Here is a 23794-nt window from a genome sequence, read left to right on the forward strand (position 1 = left end):
GCCGAAAGGCTCCATTTCCTGATTCCCATACCCAAGATGGCGGCGGGACCCGGCAGCCGAGCGAGCGATCGGCTTCGGGTGCCGACATCGCGGGCGCGCTGGACAGGTAAGTGTCACTATTTAAAAGTCAGCAGCTGCAGTATTTGTAGCTGCTGGCTTTTAAAAAAAAAAAAAAAAAACGCGGAGTCCCGGTGGACTCCCGCTTTAAAATACAGTTTTTCAATGAAACCAGAGTTCTGTCTTAAAGGATAAAGTCACCAAAAAAAAAAAAAATCTCAGACTTGTGCAGACTGTCAGTAGCTGACAAGCAAGCAGTTATTGGATGACAGGAAAAATCAATAAACTACCTAGGGAACTCCACAGCGCCTTGTTAGTTCATTGAGAACTACAAGCCATCAGTTGCAATGGCTGACAGTAGTTGTAGTTCTCCCATTCACAGAACTTTTTATTTTTTATTTTTGTAAATGACGACACCTGGTGCAGGGAGAAGATCCCTGGCCTGATGTCACAACAAGGTGTCTTTGGGTGGGCGAGGAGGGTGATTTGTGGGGGCTGCTTATTTATTATCCTATTACAAATTTTCCGGGGCGGAAGCAGTTAAATTGTACATAAAAAGAAATCTGTATGTAGCTGGTCCTGTTGGCATGGATAAAAATGAATAATAGAAGGACTGATATACTTATTTTTTCTTGACGAAATGTAGCTGTAGGCTCAGTCCAGAACATGTCATGTAGGATAAATTCTAGACATTTGGTCATGTGATCTGTTAAAGGGGAAAAAATGAATTCCGGATGGCTAATCCTTTTACCAGGGATCATGTGACCATTGGTGAGTCTATAGCAGCATTATATCTTGTGAAGGTAATTATTTGTGCTCTTTAAGCATGACTTAAAAGGAAACTTATCAGCTGAATATAGGTGTGCTGTAATAAAAAAAATTAGAAATGCACTGTGGCAGGTTGACTACAGTGAGTATTAATTGATACCAGGCGGTAGTGTATGGAAATTTTGTTTTAGGCCTCTTTCAGACGAACGATCCATTCAGGTCCGCCTGTCAGTTTTTCAGGTGGACCTGAACGGATGCTTCTTAGACCTCTATGGACGTCGGACGTCAGCGATGACATGTCCACTGACATCCGACCCACTCCGATGTGAAAAAGTGTGGTGGGGGAAAAACCTACTTTTCCTTCCGTGATCGGATCGGGTGACGACGGACTCTATGGTCCGTCATCCTCTGATCCCCCATAGGGGAGAGCGGCGCTCTGACAGGTCTGTCCCTGCGCAGTGTGCAGAGACAGACCTCTCATCTTCCTGCTCAGCGGGGATCGGCGGATCATCACCGATCCGTCCCGTGTGAAAGAGCCCTTAAAGAGAACAAAATTTAGGTGAATAAGTTCAAACTATATATGACATGACGTGTAGACGTATAGTGATTTGGTATTAATAACTGGTAGGATGAACTGTCCCGCAATCCATAACCTGTAAGAAAGAAAAAATAAATCTATATGATAATTCTTTCCCCAAGAATATGAGCAGCTCTGTTTGGAATCTTACAGACACAGGATATGTCTGTCCCGCTGAGCTTTTTAATTCTGATCCATGAGAAGCAGATAACGGTTTGCCTAAGGTCCCGAAAACAACAGATACCAGAAACAGGGAGATCAATTGTTTTCGATGCTTCTGGGGTCTGGCATACATTGAATCACTGATATTAATTACTGTAGGAGAAGCTCGGTGCTTATGCTAGAACTGTTATCAAACTGTTCCCTGCTAGTGATATACGTTGTGTTTTGGAGAAACACCATTAACCTTATGTGCCCTGCAAAATACATTGCTGCAGTATAATGTGCATTTATTTACATGCATCTCAAATAATTCTGAACATCATGAAATTGTGCTCAATGAGACGTTCCTAATAGACTGTGGTTTTTGGATGTGCACACTAAAGCAAAACCTCTTGATCTGTGTGAGTCATTTATTCTCACCGACACGCATGGCTGGCCCACACTTTGCATACGTCTACATCCTTTGATGGATGATGTCACCACAAATTTGTCTCGTGTTCCGGACATAAAATAAATTGCTGGCCTGACACTGTAACATGACTGCGGGAATGCAAATGCCAGGACAGCATTAGATCAACATAACAAGGGTGATTTCTTCAACACAATAAGGATATGTTCTCCCCTGGCATGCTTATTCATTAAAGCAAAGTCTAGTAACCCACAGGCACCTATCAGAATTCATCTTTCACAGATTTGACTTTGCTAAACGTGAATCTGATTGGCTGTTATGAATGATTGCTCATCTGCGCTGCTTTTTGCACTGTTCTATTGAATAAGCCCAGATTTTTAATATGCACTATACACAGACAGGTACACCAGTTCTACAATAACGTAACAAACAAAATGTAATTCTTCGAAGAGCTCAGAAGTGTTTAAAATTTCTAAATGAAAAGGTATTTGTGCTACCCATAGCAAACGGGGAGAAGTCCTTTTTGATTAGAACTGAAAAGCAGAAACTATTTATTTGCATTGTTTATTCCATCATACGCCCGGATGCAAAGTGTCCTCTGATTGGATGAGATGAAACGCATAACTCTACTCCCTTGCCTCTCCACCTTGTGCAATCAGAAAACATTTTTCATTCACTCAGGAAATGCAAAACATTCTCTGAATGGTGCCTGTGCTGAGTGGACGACCTCCTGTTGAACACAGTTAATTTATAGACACCCCGAAATCGGTTTGCAAAACCCAGTGTGGTTTGCAGAATCAGATTGCATGGGTATGAACACCCGTTCGATCCGATTCTGGTGCGGCAAAAAAGGGTCCTGCACAATTGTGGAGGTGTCTGCTCCAGATACAGCCAGTACACTCACTACAGGCATTTTACCCCTGCAGGGGTGCAAGAATCTGGTGAGTGGGGAACTTAAGGGGAGCACAGAAGTCACTTGATTGCACACCTGCGGCTAAACCCAGGCACGAGTCTCTTTGGACAAGCACAAGTCGCCTGAAATTTTGCTACTTTTGTACTACTTGTGATTGAACTTTAACCACTTGCTTACTGGGCACTTAAACCCCCCTCCTATCCAGACCAATTTTCAGCTTTCAGTGCTGTCGCACTTTGAATGACAATTGCGCGGTCATACAACACTGTACCCAAATGAAATTTTTATCATTTTTTTCCTCCAAATAGAGCTTTCTTTTGGTGGTATTCGATCACCTGTGCGATTTTACATTAAAAAAAGACCGTATTTAAAAAAAAAATGTATTTTATTCTGTTATAAAATTTTAAAACTGATCATTTTTTTCCGTCATTGATGTGCGCTGATGAGGCGGCACTGATGGGCACCGATAGGTGGCAGTGATGGGCACAGCTGATCACATGATCATCCGAGTTTCAGTGACTCGTGACCACAGCGCGCTCCGCATGTCCCCTGTAGGGATTGTGCACAGGGGAGGCCGTCATATGACGGCCTCCCGGGAATTCAGATCCGCACCGTGGCCGTCATTCGGCCATAGCGCGGATGTCAAGTGGTTAATGTTGATTCTATTTATCTTTTACATTTTGGTTACACTTTTTTCACTGGACTTTTGTTTATTAAAAAATTTTTTTATGATCAACTTTTCATTCATTATAGAGGAATTTGCACAAGCATGATGTACTATTTGGGATGAATTATTAAGGATGACATTTGGTGTTTTAGATGATCTGATGAGATCACCACTACTTTTTGCACTCTTTGCACATTTATTTTAGGACTGGGTGTTGGCTAGATGGTTGCAAAAAGCACAATCAACAGAGCAACAATATTACACTACCCAATATAGGTCACAAGGTGAGCAAATTCCCTATGACTTTTATCTCGCTATTGGGGAATCACTCATTACCCATTTGAGAAGAGTGACCCATTGGGGAACCACCCTTCAGGTGACGGTATTAACTACCACCCATTCATGACATATTCACCTGGGAGGAGTGATTCACTGGAAAGAATCACTCTTCAGGTGACGAAAAGCCACCTGTAGCAATTATAATCCACCTATTGCATACTCACCTGGGAGGAGTGATTCACTGTAGAGGATCACTCTTTAGATGACTGGCAGCTCCACACAACCTCTAATACGGGAGCTTTAAATCAAAGCATTCCAGGGGAGGCAGCAGCCTATCTTAACCCTAAGCGCAGAATACAACAATTTTTATATAGATCAGTGATGTTTGATCACTCAGTTCTCAGCCTTAGAGCCGGCTTAGGTAAGTGTGATTCCAAAATAAAAAAAATTCCCAGGCTTCTCTTTTAAAGTTGCTATCCAGGGCTCAGAGAGATTTGTCCTGACTTCCTGTCTTAAGGTCCTGGGGGTTAAATCTTCAACAGCAACATAGACAGAAATCAAATTATTTTCTTTAGTTGAGTGGGTAAAGGCTGAAACCCTGTGTCAGCGTTTAATTGCCTCTGTGCCCCTTGCAGGTTTTACTTCATTTTCTGTCTAGTAAAGCCATCGGCACTGCTACAGTAAGTGTTGAAAAATCTCACTAACAGAGCCCTGTGGTAAAAACCCAAAAAGGGTTATATTCCTTCTCCACTCTGTCCAAAACTATGAAAAAAGTAGGCTGGACATAAGCATATGTGGGTGATACTCACCACCTTCAGGGTTCTTCTGTATGATTGCTACCACACTGATCTTTTGAAAGTACCCATATCCAAGCAAAGCTTTTTGGCAATACTGCTCTTGTGGGTCACAGTTGTGCACTTATTTTGCATTCCTGTGACCAAAGAGGTGGCAGAGGGCTATAATCCACTATCGGCTGACATCACAGAGCCACTTCAGGCTCTGAAAGGATCTTGACGATATTGTCTGGATCCACACAGCTGTCTGAATAACAGCTGGCTCTGCCTCTCAGTGAGAGCCAAGGCTAGCTGCACCTTCCCTGTCTTCTGCACAGCTGTCCAGTGAGAGCTGGAGGAGCAGAGCAGAAAGTGGTGACTGATAGTCAATACTAAGAACTGAGCAACCAGCGGTCATGTGATCGATCAGTTCTTGGGCTTAGGGCTGCAACATAGAGTTAAGTATGGGTGTTTGTTTTTCATGTTTTTTATATACCCTAAACTTCTCCTTTTAAGAAGCAGGGTTCCTGAATACTAAATATGCCCTGGTAGGATTTATATGATACTTTCACATGTGCTGTGTATCTGTTAAAATCATTGGCGTAATCAATTTCCCTTTTCCTCTTAAAATGTTGTTTTTAGTAAACTGTTACTGCTGTTTCTACATTCGTTGTATCAAAATAATTTCATCATTCTTGAAAGACTTGCCAATAACAATCTACATACAGTATGTGCTCCTGAATGAAACCTTTTAGTATGCTGCATGTTATGTGTAACAACTGCTCTTTGGCCACTGATGTCATTGTGTTTGTATATCAGGCAATTGTTCAGCTCTGTACGTTTTGGCACGTGAGCGGATTCCAGCTGAATGCCTTCACTTGCACCATTAAAATCTCATTAACAATTTTCACATGGAAGCCATAGTGACAGTTGTTTGTTTTGTGTACTGTATCTTGCGGAAACTTGTAAAATATTATGATCAATTTCCCATGCAGCTTGGACTAGAACTTGCAGCTTTTGTGCAAATGTACTTCACTGATACAGATAATGTAATTGTACATAACATTAAAGCGGTATTAAACCCAAAATCAAAACTGTAATATATTGCAGTTTTGCAATCATTAGATATGGTGGCTGCATCCGTTTTCTTTGGCTTTTTCCAAATTGTTTTCACCTGGTGATCTGGCCAGTAACACACCTCAGAGTAGAGATGGATTAGAACCCCTGTCAGTTTTTATTGCTGTCTGTGCTGCTGTTAGGGAGATTCACTCTTTCCATTTGTTGTGTTTACCATTATCATTGAAAGTAAATCCCATATTTTGGCTTGTCCCCAGAAAAGTAAAAAGGGGAAATCTTCCAATGGGCAAACTAGTTTTGGTGACCTGGGGGTGTCCAAGGGATTCCCTTAATTTGCAGGTATTCCCTCTCACTTCCTGCTTTGGCGACGGCACAGAAAGTAAAGGTAAATCTCCCCAATCTGAGAAAGATGACAAAAATAAACCTTACAGGAGTTATAACCCTACTTTACTCTATCCAAGATGGAAAAAAAAGAGTTTTGCATTTAGTTCTACGTTAAATGTATTAGCAGATTTAGTTCTACATTAAATGTATTGGCAGATTTAGTTACACTAACAAATTGAAGCCAAACTCCAGCCTACACTATAATCAGCTACGGCAGCCATTGTTTTTATTTTTTTTGTTTTTTTTTGATAAAGGTTTTGCATGAATAAATAAATTCTGACCGTTTTACTCACCCCTGCCAGTGTTAAGTGGCTTGTCTCAGTCATGTAAACTGATACATTCTGCTGGAGAATTTATGCTGTGAAAAACAACTTATTTGCTAACTGGATTACCAGATGGAAATAGCCTAATAAAGGAAACGAATGCAGCCATCACATCTAAAACCCCTTTCACACATTATTGTTCGTTTTCACGGACTTCGCTTGCTTAGCAGGGATCGTTCCGTTCATCCCCTTGCTGAGCAGGCGGATGACAGGTCCGTCTCCGCTCACTGTGCAGAGATGGACCTGTCAGAGCCTTGCTCTCATTTATGGGGGATTAAAATGGACCGCCTTTCCGTTTCATCTGATCTGCCAGACGGATGGAAAATAGGGTTTCCCTCCATCTGAATTTAGTGGAGCGGATCGGATGTCAGTGGACATGTCATCCGCCGCTCCATAGAACTGCATTGAGCGTCCGTTCAGGTTTGCCTAAAAAACGGACAGGTGGCCCTAAACGGTCCGCATGTGTGAAAGGGGCCTAAGAATTCGTAACCTGCAATAAAAGAAATGTTTGATTTGGGTTTAATACTGCTTTAAAAGCTGAACTTCAGGCAAGAAGCTAACAACACAAGTGGTAAAAATGTTAAGATGTATTTTAAATGATGGATAGTCCCTGAGGCAAAAATTGTGTCTAAAAGAGACCTATATACAGTAGCTGGCATCTCCAAAAGTTTCATGGCACTCTGATATGTTAGATCTGTCATAAGGAAATTGCAAGCCGCTCCTAGGGTTTCTGGCTCGGACCTGCCACCTCTTTTGCCTCCTTGTTTGAAAAAGACACATAATAGTGATGGACCAGTAGGTGGCAGGGGTGGGTAAAAGCCAAGAGCTTTGAAAGTCCCACTTTTTGGGTCCACGTTACTCTGCAATATATAGAAAGGCTGAAATGTATTTTTATTAGATGACCAATTTAATGCAACATATGGCAACAATGTTCTTATGATTCAAGCCTCTTTTTAAATCAGTTAAGCTGTATTATGTTAACTGGTGTTTTGAAACTGTTTGCAGCAACTTGAAGAAAAACTGAAAGGGCAGGCTGATTATGAAGAAATAAAGAAGGAACTCAAGTAAGTGACTAGCAGTCCAACTCTATTTGTTTGTCATTGTTTTGTATAAATATGAAGGAAAGCTGTAGTGAGAGATACCATTGGCAACAGCATTCTGAAAATGCTAGTGTCTCTGGCTTTAGTCCTAAAATGATGTGTTGGCATGGGGCATATAGCAAGTTAAGCCGGAATACCTGATCTGCATACCTGTTCCAGGTCAGACTTGGACAGCACTGAAGTCAGAGTCAGTATTATAGTCAATCTAGCATTTTTAAAGGGCGATCAGCAATTGCAGTCCCTGTATATTTTTATGACCATTTTCCTTTAAGAAGTAGGACTGCATGCAGAGGGCAGATTTATTACTTTTGTTTTTGTAATTCTTCAATAGATATTTTCTGCAAGCCAACAAACTGTTGCAAGTTTGCTTAAAATATTCATGAAATCTGTTATAGCAGAAAAGTCTTGAAAACCTACCTTTCCTAGATTTTTCCCTCCCTTCCTTTCCTGCATTCAAAGATTATATATATATTTATTTCTACTTCCTTTTGGCTGACATGCACTTCTGTACTTTGGAGATGTTCATTGTGAGCCCGTCTCTCCTATTGGATGAGTGGCATGCATGTCTACCAGGCTTTGCTAAAAGGTTAGATCTGCACACAGACTATAAGGCCTCATGCACACAAGGTGTGTTAAAAAATGAACTGCAAAGCCAGTTCCGATGCCAGGAAAAAGTGGCTGTAAAAACGCACTTTTAGAAGGGTTTTGCATTTGGCGTTAATGTGCGTTTAGCCGCGTTAGCGTTAAGCAGCGTTTCTCTGCCACGTTCAAATCCAATTACTACAGCTTAAAAACGCTTGGCACAGCTTAACGCAGTATACAGCGTTAACACGCATTTTGCCGCATTTTTACAGCTGTAACGCTGCTACTCCAGAACGCACTGGGTTCTTTTTTGCAGCTTGAAAACACCTATGCCACTTACAGATCTTAAAAGCCTATGTGTGCGGAGACATATAGAATAACATGGAGAGGCATTTTTAAGCTGTAAGAAGAAAAAAAACGCCTGACGCCCCTAGGCGCAGCTGTAAAAAACATCCTTTGTGCATCAGGCATAACATTGTTGTGATAGTGCAGCCTTGCCTCTCAGGGATAGTGCCTTTGCTGTTATTCACTTGTATTCTGCCACCATCAAAGCACAAATATCAACTCACTGTAATAACTGACACTCTAGGGGTTATTTATGGAAGGCAAATCCACTTTGCACTACAAGTGCAAAGTGCACTTGAAATTGCACTGAAAGTGCACTTGGAAGTGCAGTCGCTGTGAATCTGAGGGTTAGAACTGAAATGAGTGGAAGCTCTACTGATTTTATCATCCAGTCATGTGCAAGCTAAAATGCTGTTTTTATTTTCCTTGCCTGTCCCCCTCAGATCCAAAGCGACTTTACTTCCAAGTGCACTTTCAGTGCAATTTCAAGTGCACTTTGCACTTGTAGTTTGCACTTGTAGTGAAAAGTGGATTTGCCTTTAGTAAATAACCCCCTCTGTCTGGACTGCTGGAGTAAGACTGACCTGTCAAAGTGTTTAGTTTTGCTTGGATGTAGAGGTAAGGCTATACTATTATAAATTCTAAAAAGTAATGATTCAGATTATTACAGTTGTCCATTGGTGACTGGTTCTCTTTAAACAGCAGATTTAAAGAGGAAGTAAAGGCTATTAAAAAAAAAAAAAGGAGCAACCTGCAAGGCAAAGGCATAATGAGCTAGTATGCATAGCATACTAGCTCATTATGAATAACTTACCTGCGAACGAAGACCCCGAAGCGGTGTTCCGTCTTCATCTTTCATCTTCTCCGCTGCCATGTACAACCACTTTAATGGGGGTTATCAGACGGGGAAGGGCAGTGAGATATGCAAGCAAAGTCTGATTACCCTAAGACAAGTCTGTCTGCTACCTTGCCCCAAAAGATGACTTCCAGGTCTCGCTGCTCCGGTGCTGTGATTCGCCGGAGCCGCGATGATGTCACTCCCGTGCATGCACACGGGAGCCAACACGAGCAGCATATCGCAGTGATCTGAGGCCGCCTCAGCGGTGCCTGGCTTTTTGTAAATATCTCCTAAACCGTATAGGTTTAGGAGATATTACTTGGACCTACAGGTAAGCCTTAATCTAGGCTTACCTGTACGTCAAAGTGGTTTGTAAGGGTTTACACAACCACTTTAATGGGGGTTACCAGACGGGGAAGGGCAGTGAGATATGCAAGCAAAGTTTGATTACCCTAAGACAAGGCTGTCTGCTACCTTGCCCCAAAACATGACCACTTGGCTCTGCCAGGCATTCCTGTTTATGCTGACAATGAGAGAAAGAGACCAGCATCACCTTATCTAATGAAGGACGAGTGCAGTCAAATAAGGTTTTCACATACATTTTAATATATAGAATGGATATACTTGGAAGTGTGAATTTGTATCTAATATTTTAATAATAGTGTCCCTTTAAAAAAAAAAAAAAAAGTAAGATTTGCACCAGCTTTTAGCTGACTTGAATATCACTGGCTTCAAGTGTTTTTCATATGCTCTCCCACAATGTAATATTACCGTCTGCATCTATTTTTTGCTTGCCTTTTCCTGGTGTTCTGCCTTCTTTACCAATCATTCTTCTTTTTATTTGACAAGTGCTTCCTGCAGCCATAAATCATTTTGTCCAAATTACATTTTGAGTGTTGAGAAAACAGTTTCTTTGCTCATAATGCACAATCACAAAGTTATGTTGCTGTCTCGGGCACACCAGGTTTGAGAATATGCTGCATACCCATTAGCAGTACTGTTGGAGGGAAAGCATGCAATCATTTATTCTCTTTGTGCCATGTATGCAGTTTGATAAAAAGGAAAACATGGAATGTTTCCTGTGAGTATATCTTCTGAGATATAATTGTTAGGATTTGCCAGAAATGAATCTGATGTGGCTCTGACGTGTGTACTTTCTGCTTCTATGTTTTCAGTATTGCGTTTTGAGTATGAATCTATAGATAATCCCTCTAGTGGCGGTCTTCATTTTAGACTGTGTAATTTGTAGGTTAACTGCTGAGAAATAGTAAAGAATGGATATGGCCCTATTCTAAAGCGTTATTTTCATAAAGCAGCTAATTTAAAAAAAAAGGAATAAACTAATTAATAAACTGATTACATGTGGTTAACAAGTGTAAAAATTCCTCTCGAAAAGCTTGCCGTGCAGCCACTGAACAGTAATTCAGTCTGAAATTTTAGAGCCAGAACAATTTGCTTTCCGGTTTTCCTGACATGCTAAAGCCTACTCACTCCCCCTCCCATCTGTGACACTGCAGGCTTTTCAGCCCTTTGCAGAGTCTCAACACCAACAAAATTTTGAGAGGTACAAAATTCCGGATACTTACTTTTGGCAACATAGTGTATCAGGGCGCCTGCCTTTACATGCACATGAACTTTAATGGCATCACAGTCTTATGCTTATTAGGGTTCAATATTGAGTTGGCCCCCTCTTTGCAGCTATAAAAGCTTCAACTCTTCTGGGAAGGTTGTCTACAAGGTTTAGGAGTGTGTCTATGGGAATGTTTGATCATTTTTCCAGAAGCGCATTTCTGTGAGGTCAGGCGCTGATGTTGGATAAGAAGGCCTGGCTTGCAGTCTGCGCTCTAATTCATCCCAAAGGCGTTCTATCGGGTTGAGGTCAGGACTCTGTGAAGGCCAGTCAAGTTCCTCCACCCAAAACTTGAAAACTTGCTCATGCATGTCTTTATAAGACCTTGCTTTGTTCACTGATCCAAATCATTTGGCGGAGGGGGGATTATGGTGTGGAGTTGTGTTTCAGGGATCAGACTTGGCCCCTTAGTTCCAGTGAAGGGAGCTCTTAAGGGGTCAGTGTACCAAGAAATTTTGGACAATTTCATCCTCTCAACTTCGTGAGAACAGTTTTGGGGTGGTCCCTTCCTGTTCCAACATGACTGTGCACCAATGCCCCCCCGTCCGTCCATCCTTTCACCCATTCACAGAACTCATCTTAATACTATCACACATTGAATCACGTTATGTTAATGGAGGGAGGAGTTGAATGAGTATGTCCTCCTCCATTCACAGAATTTGATGCATTGTGTGATAGTAGTATTATGAGCTCTCTGAATGGAGGCGAGGGCAGGAGGGGATGAGCCAGAGGCACAACCGGTGAGTAGGTGCAGCTTCTGTTAACCATCACAGTCCTGGAAGACAGCAACTCAGGCCAAAACCTAGCAGCTGTGAATGAGACACTGGAAGATTTTTAGCAGAAGGAACCACCTGCAGGTAATGGGATACAATGCCCGTACACAAAAACAACCAAAGTGTTTGAGCGCTTTATTCCCACCCCCCCATCCAATAACAACCTATAAAATGTAGTTGCTTTGAAGCATTATTCATCCCTTCACTAGGAGTTGTAATTTCATTGCTCACCCGCAGTGCTACCAGCAAGCAGAATCCGGTATTGCAAGTCAGCCAATCGGCTCTAGTGATGCTTCATAATGCTGTTATACAATAACTAAATACTCAAATTTTTGTTAAATCAAAAAAAAAAAAAAAAAAACAGCAGGACCAGTCACACTATTTCTTACAAAGTGTCTCCTTGTTTCTACTTGGAGATGTCAGAAGACGCTGTAAATGTTTTATTTATGCTGGAAAGCTTTTACCTTCTACAGCCGTCACTAAATGGCGGCCCGCGGTCCGAGTCCGGACCGAGCAGCACTTCTGCCCGGACCGCCATGCCGCCAGTTTAGCAAGCGACAGCAATCACTGGTTTGCTGGGACCGCGGGTTTCCCCAGCAACCAGTGACGCTGCGCGCATGCGCCCGCCCCCTGCTCCTGGCCGCGTCTCTCGGAGCTGAAGAGACACGGGCAGTGTGACGTCACGTGCGCGCCCCGCCCCCCTGCTGCCCGCTGTTCCCGGGTCCTGGATCTCAGGCAGCTTCAGTTGTGCCCACACTCCTGCAGTTGAGGTATGTGGGCACATTAGTTATTTATTAGTGATCAGTGTTCTGCACACTGTTGGGTATATTTTAAGGGGCTTTTTTTTGTAAAGGGCACGCTGATGGGAAAATTTTATGTTAAAGGACACTCTGATGGGCACATTTTATTTTAAGGGGCACGCTGATGGATATATTTTTTTATGTGCACACTGATGGGCATGTTTTGTTAAGGTGCCCCTTAACAAAATATGCCCATCGATGTGCACATTAAAAATATACCCATCAGCGTGTCCCTTAAAATAAAATGTGCCCATCAGAGTGCCCTTTAACATAAAATTTTCCCATCAACGTGCCCCTTAACATAAAATAAGGGTCACGCTGATGGGCACCTTTTATGTTAAGGGGTAATCCGATGGACAAATTTTATTTTACGGGGCACGCTGATGGGTATATTTTTAATGTGCATATCGATGGGCATATTTTGTTAAGGGGCACGCTGATGGGTACAACAAAATGTGCCCTACAAAATATGCCCACCGATGTGCACATTAAAAATATACTCATCAGCATGCCCCTTAAAATAAAAATTGTCCATCAGAATGCCTCCTAACATAATAGGTGCCCATCAGTGTGACCCTTATTTCATGTTAAGGGGCACGCTGATGGGCAGATTTTATTTTAAGAGCAACACTGATGGGTACATTTTATATTAAAAGGGGCACTTTGATGGGCAAATTTTAAGTTAAGGGGCATGTCTTGTTATGTCCATCAGAGTGCCCCTTAATATAAAATGTGCCCATCAGCATGACACTTATTTTATGTTAAGGGAAATCTTGATGTGCGCATTTTATGTTAAGGGGCACTGTGATGGGGACACCTGATTTAAAGGGGCACTGTGATGGGGACACCTGATTTAAAGGGGCACTGTGATGGGTTAAAGGGGCACTGTGATGGGGACACCTGATTTAAAGGGGCACTGTGATGGGGACACCTGATTTAAAGGGGCACTGTGATGGACACCTGATTTAAAGGGGCACTGTGATGGACACCTGATTTAAAGGGGCACTGTGATGGGGACACCTGATGTAAAGGGGCACTGTGATGGGGACACCTGATTTAAAGAAGCACTGTGATGGGGACACCTGATTTAAAGAAGCACTGTGATGGGGACACCAGATTTAACTTGACAATAAATATTGTTGAAATGCTAAGGAAATTGTACATTTCTCATGTTTTTGATAGATATACAGTTACTACAATATTTCTGAGTTGTAGCACAGACTTGAGATTCGGACCTCGGCCCAAAGAAAATTTTGGCGACCGGACCTCCTTTAATTTTAATTCATTACCCCTGTTCTACTACATTCAGACTATACTACATTCATACTACATGTTACATTGAGGAAATCTTGCAGTCCGTGGTCTCCTGTATTTCCACATAATCTGGTTCTTTCATAGAGTCTTTAAGAGGAGGATCTTTGAAAAATAATGGTGTTATTTAACTATGACTGTTATGCAAATCTAACTCCCTTGCAGCTACACTAACAAATATATACACTTTCTGACAGCTTTAAATGTTATATCCTTATTAACATTTAATTTTATGCCACAATGTGGCCTGCTGGGAATGAGATATGCATTATTTAAATGACCCATAAGAAAGATGTATTTTATCTGGGGACAGACAAGTGTTGTGATTCATTATCTGATTATTGTGATGCAGAGGCAGTTGAGAAAGTTACCAAGAATTGTCCTTTCAGCAGTGTTGGGAACCAGGAGGGCAATGCTGTGGATGTTTATTGGAAATGGGGACCTAGGCAATAAATTCTCTTTGTTGCTTTTTTCAGCATTTTGAAGTCCATGGAGTTTTCCCAGTCTGAAGGACCAGGCGGTCAGGTATCGTACATCTTGTTTTTCAGAAGTATTCAAAATGTAGGCTGCATTTATTTTGCATTTGAAATGCAAACTATCTGTGCTGCCTCACAGCAGCCAATGAGATCTGTATTTTTTTTTTTTTTTTTTTTTTACATGTGCCACTTGCCATTTCAGTGCTGAATCTGTCTGCTTGTTAGTGGTTGATCAGTTTATTTTAAGGATACAACACAAGTTGTTTTTTTCTTCTGGTTTACTTTTTTGAATGCAGTTTTTATATATAGAATTAGAATATTAGGCTCAATATTCACTTGTGGTAGTTGCTATTTTTTTTACTATGATCCCTTTTCCTATTAAGGAAAAAAAACAAAACACTCTTAGCCCTTGTACACACGGTCGGAGATTCCGGTGGAATGTGTCCTATCGGACCGTTTTATCGTATATTCCGACTGTGTGTGGTCTCCATCGGACTGTTTCCATCAGAATATCCGACGGACCAACTTTTCCAACTTGCCGGTAAAATTTTCCGACAAAATGCTCCGATCGGACATACTCTGATCATGTGTAGCCTACTCCGACGGACAAAGTGCCACGCATGCTCAGATCAAATTCCTAGAACAAAGCTATTGGCTACTAGCCTGAACGTAGTCCCGTCGTAATGAAATAACGTCATCACGTTATGTACAATCGGATTTTCCGACAACTGAGTCCGACCGTGTGTATGCAACATCACTTCCGGACCTCTTCCGGAATTAATCCGACGGATTTTGTTGTCGGAATCTCTGACCGTGTGTACAAGGGCTTACATGTATTAATGCAAGGCTTGTACACCAACTCTTATTTCAGACATTTTGATAAATTAGGCCATTTTTATTTGTCACATTGGTACATATTTTTTGACAAGTCTTGAGAAATGAACACCATCATATGTTTTCATAAATATGTTTCTGAAAGGACTAAGAAAGCATGCAAAATCTCACATAGTGTAGTACGACTTAAAGAAAATATCTTGGTGGGGCTTTCATAAATCCAAAAAAAGTGCAACAGTCAGACTTCACACTTATTCTGTACACACTACCTGAAAATCTGACGTTCTGTTCACATACGACAAAAATTATGTAGCCTGCACATTGGGACTTTTTTTGTCCGAAAAGTCTGAATCGACTGTCGAAAGAACTATACTAACAAGCAGATCGGGTGTCGTAAAAAATGACCATACAAAAAAAAAACACAAAATTAGCAACAAGACACTTGACTGGTTATAATGAGCAACAAATCCTTTTTTACTTCAGCCTTGCCCTATATTAATATTTTTCAGATTTCAGTTCTATGAATTTCGTTTTGTGGCACACATTATTATTAAATCACAAAAATAAATAGTTTACTCTTCTGACAAAAATTAGCAGCTGAAATTTGATTGACATCTGTGTGGGCAGCATATATGCTCATTTTCCTGCAGTGTTTTACCTTCAAATATGTGGTTATATTTTATATTGCTGGTTCTTTGTGACATTTATTTGTGAGACTTATTAGAAGAGTGAGACCGTTTCATCTATGTTTGCAAAAAACGTAAAAACAACGGGTGACATTTTAAAAGCAAGGACAAGCACGTAAATGGTAGCTTCTGCCCTTTTAGAAGAACATTAATTTTTCGACTATCTAAACTCACAGAACACTATATTAGGCAGCATTGCTCATGTGAATAACACACACACTTCAGAAAAATACAAATTCTTGGACAATAAAAAAATATACATTGTGTGCAGTCATCCAGTTGTCAACTTGCTTTTGTGTTATTACTGTGCCTTGATTCCTCTAATTGCATTGTGTTTGCTGATCGGTTCATTTTCATTGGCTGTATTTAGGATGCATCGAAACCATTGGAGGTTTTGTTGCTGGAAAAGAACCGCTCCCTGCAGTCGGAGAATGCCACGCTGCGAATTAGCAACAGCGACCTGAGCGGTAAGTTTGTTTTGCTGACTTGAGTAGGTGACAAAAATGAATGTGCTGTGGAAAGCGGTGTTAGGAGACACCTGACAGCAAGATTAATGAACAACGCAATCTGCGAGTATTGTTTGACTTGTAAAAGGTGTAAGCGGGAGAATAGAACACATTTTGGAGACCTCGTTGGCACTGCTTAAATAATAAGACTAATTACCTTTAGTTAATGGTAGCTTTGCGAGGTGTCATGGTAAAACATTACAGACTTATTTCCCCCTCTGTTTTATGGGGAAAACAGAAAAAATGTGTAAATGGTGTAACAAGAAAAAAATGGTAAAATATTTCAATAGCCCTTTTAACTACTTAAAGAGATACTTTGCTTCAACTGAAAAGCAGACCTCTGCTTCAGACTTTCCAATGCATTAACGTAGTGTGGGTTCCTGTATTTCACTCTCAGCCAGCACCAGTGATCTTGTCACTGTTTTCCGTGTTTGGGTAGAATTCATTTCTATTCTTAGCTTAAAAATCTAGTCCGTGGAGCTTCCAGATTGGAAAAGATTTACAAACTGTTCAGAAAGTGCCAAGCAGCTTTCTTAAACCCTTTAAGTGCCCTTTGGCTCCAGTGTGGGAGTGACTTTAATTGGCGCACCCACTGTAGCTTTAGCAAGTACCATAAGATGACAGAGCAGACCTTTGTTAAACGCTTAGTAAATGCCATGCCTTTGAATACTTAAAAGTGGCAGATCCATCACTCAGAAATTTGGGGGATGGGTTTGGTTAAGTGTCCCTTAAATCCACAGTTCCAGAACCAGCTCCTGCATCTCCTCTGCTTTACTGATCACTGGTGCTATTCACATATGGTCAACAGTTTGTTTTCCATTTCACTGTAAAAAGGAAACAGTCATTGGCTGGTCATGCAGAGGTTGGCCAACATGTGATAAAATGACATGCATGCCATAACAAGAGCTTCCGATGCTCAGACTATTTCTTCCCTCTGTTATTCCCTTCCTGAATACATGATTTGAGTTTTTGTTTTCATTTTCTTGTATATGGTCAACCTAATAATAATTGCTCTCAAAGCAGTGCCTTGTTGTTTGAGAGGATGAGCTTCAGCTGTGGCTTTCTGGGGTAATAATCAAATTACACATCTATGGTATTACCCAATTAACTGAAGCATGGGTCTTCTTTCAAATTAGAACAGCCCTAAGTAAATAAGTTGTATTTTTTATAATCTACCATTGACTGGGTCCCACGCAGTGAGGCGGACATCGCTGTATAGAGCTCATTATTTTACCTGACCTGATCTTTGACCAGTTTCTGTGTTGTACAGTTTACTATTATTTCTTAAATGTGTGGTTTAACCTGAAAATGACAGTATCACTCGTATAGCTATTATCTTATTCGAGCATTCCAATGATTTCATAGACATGTGGTATGGTTTATCAACGGTATTATTGGCAATTAACAATACGATATTGGTTTCCTATAGAATGCATGACTAGGTTCCTTTCAAGTGTAAATGTTTGCTGTGGGCCACTCAATCGACTGTGTATGCAATAAGCTCATGTTTATGTTGAGAATTGTATTGTTTGTATGACACAGTGATCTGTACTGAAGAGGTGAAGTGCAATGATTTGTCTTAGGAATTCTCCAGGCTGCAACAAACTGTACAAGAAAGGTACAAACATGAAATGCATGTTGGTTGTTTTGGGGGCCTTGTTCGGCTTACTGCAAATTCAATTTAAAAACCTAATTGGCCCTCTTTAAAAGAAAATGCACTTTTTCACTGTGGGGCAAACATTGCGTTTTTATCTTGGTTTTTCCCTTTTTAATCCCCCCATAATGCATTATGTTTGACCTTTCTTGTAGGGTCAGCCAGGAGAAAAGGGAAAGACCAGCATGAAACTCAGCGCCCTGCAACCTTGCCGGCCTCCCCTCCCTCTCAGTTGCTCCGCAACGCAGGGGAGCAGGCTTCCAATACTAATGGTACACACAAGTTCTCACCAACGGGTTTAAACCAAGACTATTTCAGCTTATCCATTGCAAGCCCTTCTTTGCCCTTGGCCTCCACGGGGAAATTTGCACTAAATTCACTTCTCCAGCGACAGCTTATGCAGTCCTTCTACTCCAAGACAATGCAGGAAGCAGGAAGCACAAGCATGCTTTTCTCAACAGGTCACTTCAGCACAAACTCCATATCTTCCCAAAGTCCACTGCAGCAGCCAAGCCCGGATGTAAATGGCATGGCTCCTTCACCAAGCCAGTCCGAGAGCGCTGGAAGCGTCTCAGAAGGTGAAGATATAGACACTGCAGAAATTGCACGCCAAGTGAAAGAGCAGTTGATCAAGCACAATATTGGACAACGTATCTTTGGACATTATGTACTGGGATTATCACAAGGGTCTGTGAGCGAAATCCTGGCCAGGCCCAAACCTTGGAATAAATTAACTGTACGAGGGAAGGAGCCTTTCCACAAGATGAAGCAGTTCCTGTCTGATGAGCAGAACATCCTTGCACTACGGAGTATACAAGGCCGACAAAGAGGTGGGTGCCACTTATTTTTCCTACACTTTGTTTTTACTGTATATCTCAGCTTTAGAATATTTTCATTCCGCATTCATCACTTTCATATCCACTTACACAATAATAGAGGTTCATTTTTAATTTTGTTGAAGGTAATATCACATCTACATTTAGGATATAAAATCAACATTGCAGACATATTTTTGATTTACAGGATGTGTTGAAGCAAAATACATGAGAGAGAAGCATTAGATGGCTAAACCTTTTCAGCTTGACTGACAGTGTCACAACTGCTGAAGGTTAGTAGGGCTTTCCATCTGTGGCTTCTCAAACAGATATTTTGGTTTCTGATAGATTTAATTTAAAGTGAAAGTAAACCCTCCTATTATTTTCAGCCAAGGAAGCTGCCATCTTGGCCTCTGCTTAATCTTTAACTGTCATGATGCTGCACATGTGATCAGTTATGACCCCAGCCATTGGATGGTTTGGCAGTTTGGTTGAGAGCACAACTAATGTGACAGTTAGCATTTCCGGCATGCCGGGAATTTAACTGTTTTTTGAAACTATTAAATCAATGGGTTTACTTCCGCTTTAAGAACAACAGATTTGTGTGCTTGTGCTTTCACTCTTTCCATGGAAGGGATATGGGTACAATAATTTGCCCTCACAATGAATCACATGGGATTTTGCTCATGGATGTGCAGGCCTCTTTGCATGGGGTCTCCTATCTGTGACCAGGCTGTTAACAAGAGACTACAAGTTTAACATGTTACCATGGGGCTTCATTGGACAGTGATCACTTGCTGAAGGTGTTTTTCCAGATATGTCTGTCTGATCAAGTAACGGAGGAATGGATCATTTTGTAACTGGTGTAAAAAAAAAAATGGAGGAAAACAAGCTAAAACCTGTTGCGCAGATGTACCAATTATAGCCTTAGGCACCTCCCGGGCCATGAAAGGTTTATAATTGTCATCTGTGAAGGCCTAATTATTGTAGAACATTGTTATGTAACTTCTGAGGCCCTCCAAATGACTTCAGCATGCTGACCGGTTTAGGCTTAAATCTGACTTCTGATTATATATTAAAAAAATCCCATATTCAATAAGGCTAAGCGCAATCTCCACTAGCAACCATTTAACAATCACCTCTTACCATTGTGGAAATTCGTCAGCTTGCTGGCAGTTACCTCTGATTATATTGCATTTTGCACAGCATCCTCATAATAAGTATTATCTTTCAAATCAGAATGCAGTGCAGTAGCATTTACATACACCTATATAATCTATATCCACTGGTTTGTATCTTCACCTTTCATGCACAACAACTCTGTACATATTTAGTTACTGACCCAACTTACATGTTCTCTTCCATGTTAGATCATTTTTTTCCCTTCATATAGCAGTAAGCAATTGGATCAGAAAGCTTCTATAAATAGGTAAATTAGGAACTTCCAGTTTAAACACAATCCTCTAAATGCTGTTGGGGTTAATTAATTTTGATATTCTTTTCCAATCACATGTATTGGCATGCACAGAAACGTATAGCAGCACCAGATGTATCCTGCTGGTAGATCAAAGGGTTTCCATAGACATAACAATGTAGTAACGTATTAAATTACCTATGAAAAGACCTTTGACATATCCACCATAAACATAAATGGTGCATTGTGTGCTAGCAAAACATAAGCTATGAATATCACATCTACTTTTCCACTGTCATTTGACGGGTGAATCATTACCAGGCCCATCTATCTACCTACATGAATTTTATGTTTTTATGCCATTTGTAGCAGTTACTCTTAGAAGCTACCTGCAAAAATTTTAAACAAATGACTATCAGGTGAATATTCTATGTCTCATAATAAAAGGTCTATGGATATTTTCTAACCCCACCTGTATCAGAACTAACAAAACGTCCCACCTTTACTTTTTGTATTCAGTAGTATAAGAGCAAGACCTGGAGACAGAAGCCGCTTATGGTCATGTAATGCAGGCACTTTAGTCTATGTAGCCTGTCTCCTGTCTATACAGGCGATTAGTATATTGACTATCTGTTTAAGCTAATTAATGCCATGTCTCCCAGAAAGGAATAAGTTATCAAAACCCTACTGAATCGCCTTTTTTGTGTTTGATATGTTCTAATCAATGTACAGCTATGGAGCTGCTATTAACACCATAACAGGTTATTCTCAAAACTGATACTCAAGTTTTTGGTAGGTGCATGGGAGTTAAAGCACTTTTTACTATCACTTGGACAGTCTTATCGGTGATTTTTATTTTTTTTAAGAATATGTATAATCCAGAAGTGCCTGAATACAGAGGAGTGGAAACACCCAAAACTCTCAGGTGTCTGGAAATATAAGAGGGAAATCTCATTGTTAAATTATCCTAGATATATAATAAGCTGAGACAGACTCAGTCCACCAATCTCCCGACATGATCAAAATGTCACTTTTGGAGGACTAATGCTTTAATGCACAGTTGCTCCTAATTACACCACAAAGATGACCATCCTAAAATACTAATATATATATATATAATATATAATGTGAATGCACACGTGTGTCACTTTACTAGGGGCCCTTTCACACAGGCTTTCCGATCAGGTTGACCTGTCCATTTTTCAGGCAGACCTGATCAGAAGCTCTGTGCATTTCTATTGGGCAGGCTGATGTAGACAGACTTGTGTTTATTTATACCTGCCTACCTCAGAGTCCGTCCACGGCCAGAAGTGGAAACAAAAAAGGACTGGGTCCCTTTTTTTTTTTTTTGTATCTTAATTTGACAGATCAGAGGTAGCCTAGTATAAATGGACACAAGTATGTTTACATCCAGCCATAAATGGACACAAGTCCATTTACATCTGGCTGCCCATAAAGTTAACACGGGTCTGCCGGTGTCTGCTATATAAATGCAAACACAAACTGAACAGGCTCTGATTCAGCAGGGGTCCTGCCCACCGATCCCCTGCTCAATTGAGTGTAGCTGCTTGATGCGAAAGAGCCCTAGCTCTTTCAAGCCTTACTATTAGACTTATTAAATAAAGCATTTCAGAGAAGTAATAATGTACAAAGCACAATAGCAACCAATAGGAATGGTGGGGTGTGATTTGTTGCTACTGGTTACTCACCTGCATACATTTCTCTTTGCCTTATTGAATATGCCAGTATTTTGGAAACCATATCTAGTATTTATATCAAAAACTAAGCTGGCAACACACCAGTTAGATCTTCATAACAAATTTGATATGTTTTTAACAATATTTACTGATAATGGGATAGTGCAAGAGCCCACCTAAATGGTTCAATCAGATATTATAAAAATACTTAAATCCTCACACTAAATTGCTGCTATTAAAAGAGAAGTATTGTAAAATCTTTTTTGTCAATACTTCTCTTGTGGGTCATAGGAATGCTCTTATTTTTGCTGTCATGTGACTCAGAATCAGCTAGCTAAAGTTCACTATCGGCTGACATCACAGAGTCACTTCAGGCTCTGTAAGGATCCCAGCCATATTTTCAGGATCCACCCAAATGGCTGTTCGGCAGCTGGCTCCACTTCTCGGCATGCGGCTGAGAGCCGGAGTCAGCCTCTCCCTCCCCAGCCCAGTGCTCCAGTAAGCACTGGAGGGGCATGGGACAGCACAAAGGACTAAAGATATATAAATAGGTACAAACAATTTCATGTTTGGCAATAATGGCCACGGCATTTATTAAGGGGTTACCCAAGATAAACAATAATCACTCATAACAAAATCTTTAATCTTAAAATTCCATAACCATAAATTATTTATTAATATCACGTATTCCATCCAGAACTGAACTGGATGACAAACCCCACTAAAAAATGCCATGACAGATTCAAAATGTATTATATTTAGGGAGGGAGGGTGGGAGCAGCACGGGGGTCCGTCTTCGGCAGGGTTTCCTCAGGCGGTGAACGGAGCAGGAAAGCTGCCGGCTTATATAGACACAGCCCAGCTCAATCCCACCCGATTCAGCCAATCGGGACCCGTTGCCATGCCGCTGCACAATCTGCCATCACTTGGCTCAACCTCAACAGAAGAAAAGAGGGGGGGAACAGCCTAACTATAGCCCTCTGTACTGTCCCATGGAGCCCCGCATAAGCGCTAGGGGCTCATTCAGGGCAGAGAGCCAGGCACTAACAGTCACCACCCTCTGCTCAAGGCTGTCTGAGAACTGAGCAACTAGCAGTCATGTGATCACTCAGTTCTATGGCTTATAGCCAACCCAGGACAGCTGTAGCATCAGACTGATGCTGCAGCATGGATATGTGTGTGTGTGTGTGTGTGTGTGTGTGTGTGTGTGTGTGTGTGTGTATATATATATAATATACAAATTTTTTAACAACCTCAAACTTCTCCTTTTAAATGTTGCTGATCTACCAGATTAATTCTAAATCCAGCTAAATACCGTATGAGCAGATTGTGCAGTCTCGTTTTAATAACATTTATATTGGTTGCTGACTATGTAGTATAACCCAATCACATAGGCTCTTGCACTACAAAATTGTTGGTAAATCTTGTGGCATGGCCTTCTTGAGGAAAATGTGAATGGTATGTGGCCATCTTAAGGAAAATGTGACTGGTATGTGGCCATCTTAAGGAAAAGATGACTGATATGGGGCCTGCTTAAAGGGTATTGCCAGTTTTGCAGTCCAATTTGAGAAAATCCCACTATTTGTTTTGTGTTCCCATTCACGCGGCATATATATATATATTATATTTCTTTCCTTTTAGATGTTTCTGAGGAGAAGGTGTTATGGCACATTTTGGAAAATCTTAGTGTCTCTCTTCCCATGGAGTCCGGGAACTCACTGGAATATCTCTCATTAACGTACAATAGTAATAATTCTAGTTCACAAATGATAATAAAGATCTGCTAGTATAGTACAGATAGGGTTAATTAGGGAAAACAAAGCTCCCCCAGCCCCTTTCTAAACATTAAAGTAGTAAATTAAAGTTGCTACTAAAGTAGTAAGACCTTGGTAAGCTTAATAAGCAACTAAAAAGCACTTAAAAAGGTGACCAGCAGTTTTTAAT

General features: G+C 40.9%; 1 protein-coding gene across 1 annotated transcript in view; it reads left to right on the forward strand.

Moving 5' to 3' along the window:
- Positions 1-23794, forward strand: part of CUX1 (cut like homeobox 1) — a 443218-nt gene that overhangs the window by 331629 nt on the left and 87795 nt on the right. Inside the window, 4 exon segments of the mRNA XM_077480526.1 lie at positions 7395-7453; positions 14245-14293; positions 16135-16231; positions 18080-18754. Coding sequence (XP_077336652.1) covers positions 7395-7453; positions 14245-14293; positions 16135-16231; positions 18080-18754 — 880 coding nt within the window.

Source organism: Lithobates pipiens, unplaced genomic scaffold, assembly GCF_037356315.1.
Source record: "Lithobates pipiens isolate NorthernLeopardFrog02 unplaced genomic scaffold, aLitPip1_a1.2 Scaffold_16, whole genome shotgun sequence".
Classification (NCBI taxonomy): Eukaryota; Metazoa; Chordata; class Amphibia; order Anura; family Ranidae; genus Lithobates; species Lithobates pipiens.